This window comes from Mandrillus leucophaeus, unplaced genomic scaffold (genome assembly GCF_000951045.1).
Source record: "Mandrillus leucophaeus isolate KB7577 unplaced genomic scaffold, Mleu.le_1.0 Scaffold1181, whole genome shotgun sequence".
NCBI classification, from domain to species: Eukaryota; Metazoa; Chordata; class Mammalia; order Primates; family Cercopithecidae; genus Mandrillus; species Mandrillus leucophaeus.
Genome location: NW_012100110.1, coordinates 721498 through 724905, shown reverse-complemented (window position 1 = coordinate 724905; position 3408 = coordinate 721498). Strand labels below are relative to the sequence as shown.

General features: G+C 33.8%; 1 protein-coding gene across 3 annotated transcripts in view; it reads right to left on the bottom strand.

Annotated features, from left to right (window-relative positions):
- The window catches only part of STX17 (syntaxin 17), a 77385-nt gene that overhangs the window by 52292 nt on the left and 21685 nt on the right, over nt 1-3408 (bottom strand). For all 3 annotated transcript variants that reach the window (XM_011965235.1, XM_011965248.1, XM_011965242.1), the window contains one exon: nt 1963-2028. In XM_011965235.1, coding sequence (XP_011820625.1) covers nt 1963-2028 — 66 coding nt within the window. The remainder of the gene's footprint in view (nt 1-1962; nt 2029-3408) is intronic.

The following is a 3408-nucleotide window of genomic DNA, read 5'->3' as shown; positions in this document are numbered from 1 at the left end:
GTCTCTACTAAAAATACAAAAATTAGCTGGGTGTGGTGGCATGCACCTGTAGTCCCAGCTACTCAGGAGGCTGAGGCAGGAGAATCGCTTGAACCCAGGAGGTGGAGATTGCAGTGAGCGGAGATTGTGTCATTGCACTCCAGCCTGGGCAACAGAGCGAGACTCCATCTCAAAACACAAAAAACAAAACAAAACAAAAAACTGGGAAATGATATCATACTAGCTTTTTTAAGTATAAACAAAAAAAAGATAGAAAGGCTTGAATATTGAAAGAGAATTCCAACTAGAATTCTATATCTAGTGAAATTAGCAATCACATATCAGGAGAAAATAAACGCATTTTTTTGAAATACAATTACTTATATTTATCTCCAAAGTACCCTTAATTAGAGGGCTACTGCAAGACTACTCCAATAAAACAACAGAATAAACCAAAAATGAGGAGGGCATAATACCTAGGAAAATAGAGATGTAAACACAGAAAAGCAGCCAAGGAAAGTCCCAGAACAGGAGTTGCACAACAAGTCTTGAAAGTCCACATAGGAAGTGGGGGGAAGAAGAGTTCAGAAGAAAATCTTTAAAATAAAGAATGGAACTGATATATTTGAGCATATAAGAAATATTATTGGCCAAGTGCAGTAGCTCATGGCTGTAATCCCAGCACTATGGGAGGCCAAGGCAGGCAGATCACAAGGTCAAAAGTTTGAGGCCAGACTGGCCAATATGGTGAGACCCTATCTCAACTAAAAATACAAAAATTAGCCAGGCGTGGTAGGCGCCTGTAGTCCCAGACACTCGGGAGGCTGAGGCAGGAGAACTGCTTGAACCCAGGAGGCACAGGTTGCAGTGAGCCGAGATTGCGCTATTGCACTCCAGCCGGGGCAACAGAGTGAGACTCTGTCGCAAAAAAAAAAAAAAAAAAAAAAAACGGAAAGAAAAAGAAATAATACTGATAGTATGTGACATAGATGTGGAGCATTTAGAGAAAATTAACCGCAGATACACAGAAAGCCAGGCAACTAAAAAATGAGGCAATTATTAACTTTTTAAAAAGTAAAAGGTGGTACTGTATTTCACTATTTGACTTATCAGAAAACAGTATCTCCATAATCCATATGATGAGTTTATATTAGATTAATTTAACCAAAAATTGTAATATATGTAATTATATAGGGGAAGGGAAGTAGGAGAGCAAGGTGGGAAGCTAGAGCTTCACCTACCATAAGAAAAAAAAATCTAAACCTGATTAATCAAGAAATATCAGTCTACACATGTTATTTAGTAATAAAGAGATAAATTTCAGGAAGAAAGGCCAAAAGGATTAACAATGGTTTCTTCCAAGTAGGAGGACTTGTAGGTGGAGAATATAGGATATTATAAGCCATCTATCTGTATTTGGCTTTTAAAACCATGTACACATATTATTTTTTAAAAAGTAAATAACTCGCAAAGAATATTTGCAATACTAATTATAGACAGAAGATCAATAGCTTTCAAATTATAAGGAGCTCTCACAAAAGACATCAACATAATATAATATATACAAATATATTAACAGGCAATTAACAAGAAAAAAAATTACTGTCCAGGCAGCGTGAAAAAAAGTTCACCCTTCAAAGCATTTACAAATCCAGGTTAAAATAACAAAGTGGCACAATTTTAATCTATCAATTAGCAAAAATTTAAGAAATGAGTAATACCAATGTTAAAGGATTTTACAAAATGCATTGCTTGTGAGAGTGTAAGTCTGTGTATCATTTCTGGAGGAAAATTTGGTAATAAAACAAAACTTTAAAAATATGTATGGCATGTGATTCAGCAATTTCTGCTAAAAATGTATCCTTAAGGAAATAGTAACAAATGTATATAAAAGGGTTCAGCTGCAAAGGTAATATTTTAGCAGAATTGTCTTAAGACTGTCTTTTTCATACTGATTTAGCAGAAAAAATATAATAGCCTTACCTGAACTGTACGTCCTGCATTGATATGCTCTTCATGCAACTTGTCCCAGATTCTACACCTTTGATACTATACAAAAGAGAGGGGGGAGGTATTACATTTTTCATCACTAAAGGATTATCCCATTACCACAAAAATTCCCACTCACCTACTCAAACTTCATATGAGCTAGAGAAGATAGTGATTTAGTAGTGGTAATTAATTTTCCAAACACATACAAGTAGGAAATTATTAAGAATACTGCATACAAAATTATGGAAATCATAAAATAAACAAAAAACCCCCACTAATCAGGTTATTTTATTTTACTGAAAAAGAGTATGTATTTTGTCTATGTTGCAAACACTCCTGAAATGGAAAATATAAAGAATGAGAATGTAAAATAATATTAAAAATAAAAAGAACAGTGTTCATAAGATATTCTTATTGTAAATGAAAAATTGCACATGTTTGTCAATGATAGTGTAAAGTATTGAAAACTAAAAATCTGAATTTTAAAAAAGTAACACTGAAACCACAGACTAGAGAGTAAATAAAAAATGAGACTGAACTTTTAATATATATGTTTTCATTTTTACCAAGGCAATTGTTACCTTTCAGAGTATCATCCAAAAAGAATTGGGAACAGAATCATGGGAATTTTTTCATTTGATAGGAACCATAGGAATATGTGATAACATTATAGCCGAATATTTATATAGAATATAAATATCAACACCAAATATCATATATTATTTTTATTCAAAATTTAAAAATCAAATAATTAAAATGTTAGCAGATGTGACCAGCTACATTAAACACATTTTTGGTACTTTATACATCCCCAAAAAATCAACCTAGAAATAATTTGAAAGGACAGAAATATAAAAATGCCCTTATATATGCATAGAAAACATAGATTATAAGAGTAGAGCACTAAAAAAATTTCTAGGGTGTTTTTATATTCCTTGTTCTGCACAATTCTTAAAATTTGGTAAAGAATGATGCAGCAAAAACTTCTTTTGATACTCCTAAAATTTTTACATCATCTAAGAACTAAACAATAACTATTAAGCTTAAAACAATTAGACTGGCCAGGCACAGTGGCTCACGCCTGTAATCCTAGCACTTTGAGAGGCTGAGGTGGGCGCATCATCTGAGGTCAGAAGTTTGAGACCAGCCTGGCCAACATAGTGAAACTCCGTCTCTACTAAAAGTACAAAAAAATTAGCTGGGCGTGGTGGCAGGTGCCTGTAATCCTAACTACTTGTGAGGCAGAGGCAGGAGATCACTTGAACCCAGGAGGTGGAGGTTGCAGTGAGCTGAGATCGTGCTACTGCACTCCAGCCTGCGCAACAGAGTGAGACTCCTTCTCAAAAAAAAAAAAAAAAAAAAAAAAAAAAAAAAAAATCAGACCATATTGAACATGTATTTACCAAACATAAATTTAAAATCACTGCCAAACCACTT